Raw genomic sequence first — 1,411 nt, forward strand, 5'->3', positions numbered from 1 at the left:
AGTTCATTGGCTATATTTAAGAGGGAGTTAGATGTGGCCCTTGTGGCTAAGGGGATCAGAGGGTATGGAGAGAAGGCAGGTACGGGATACTGAGTTGGATAATCAGCCATGATCATATTGAATGGCGGTGCAGGCTCGAAGGGCCGAATGGCCTACTCCTGCACCTAATTTCTATGTTTCTATGTTTACTTAATCACGTTTATCTTGATGCCATACCTGTACGTAATGGGCGGACTGGCACGCACTTGGCAGTTCAACGTCACCCTCCCTTCAGCTGATCCTTCGGGATACAAGGTGTACTTTGGCTCCTCTTTGAACACTGGCCCAAAGTTCTCTTTGGCGCTGTGGACCCCGGCCCAGCCTGCAACAGAGAAACACATTGTGTCAATTCTCCACGTTCATACCTGTTCATTGTCTCCGTACGTCACTGACTAATGCACCGTTTATTGTCCACCAGCTATCGTCCTCGAGAAGGTGATGGAGAGCCACCTACAAATGCATCAACCTATTTTTGGAAGACATCTTACAGTCAACGCCACAGAATTACATTATAGTCCAAGTGGGGGTCCAACATTTTGGAGTAATTCAGCGGGTCAGGCAGCATCCCTGGAGAATGTGGATAGGTGACTTTAGTTTAGACCTTAGAGATACAGCAGGGAAACAGGCCCTTCGGCTCACCGAGTCCGCGCCGACCAGCGATCACCCCGTCCGTACACGAGCACTATCCCGTGGACTGGGGACAATTTACACATTTTTTTTTAACCGAAGCGAATTAACCAACAAACGGGTTTGGGGTGTGGGTGGAAACCGGAGCACCCGGAGAGAACCCACGTGGTCACAGGGAGAACGTGCAAACTGGGTGCAGACAGCGCCCGCAGTCAGGATTGAACCCGGGTCACCGGCGCTGCGAGGCTGCAACTCTACCGCTGGCGCCACCGTGTGTTTCCTCAGTGCGATGTTTCGGGTCAGGACCGTTATTCAGACTGATGTAGCGGTGCGGAGAAGCCAAGCTTCCTGCTCCTGACCATGCACCCAGTCTGAAACATCACCTGTTCATGTTCTCCAAAGATGCTGACTGACCTGCTGAGTTACTCCAGCATGTTGTGTGTGTCTTTCCTTGGCTCAGTTCAGTTTAGTTTATTGTCACGTGTTGCCGGGGTACAATGAAAAGCTCTTTTCTTGCGTGCTAACCAGTCAGCGGCAAGACAACACACGATTACAATCGATTAATTTACAGTGTACAGATACATGATATGGGAAATGTTGCTGTAGGAGTAGAGATTAGAGAGTGTGGAGCGATTGTAATGTGAGTTGGTAGCTCTGCCTCTGTGGTTAGCACGCAGATAGTCGCCTGTGTTTGGGCGCCATCTTAGACCAGCATCTGCAGTTCCTTGTTTCCGTTGTTTTTACA

At 50.0% G+C, this 1,411-nt stretch overlaps 1 protein-coding gene across 1 annotated transcript in view; it reads right to left on the reverse strand.

Moving 5' to 3' along the window:
• Positions 1–1,411, reverse strand: part of cntn2 (contactin 2) — a 114,168-nt gene that overhangs the window by 65,044 nt on the left and 47,713 nt on the right. The window contains exon 3 of the mRNA XM_033042824.1: positions 217–361. Within this exon, the coding sequence (XP_032898715.1) occupies positions 217–361 (145 nt within the window). The remainder of the gene's footprint in view (positions 1–216; positions 362–1,411) is intronic.

This window comes from Amblyraja radiata, chromosome 24 (genome assembly GCF_010909765.2).
Source record: "Amblyraja radiata isolate CabotCenter1 chromosome 24, sAmbRad1.1.pri, whole genome shotgun sequence".
Lineage (NCBI taxonomy): Eukaryota > Metazoa > Chordata > Chondrichthyes > Rajiformes > Rajidae > Amblyraja > Amblyraja radiata.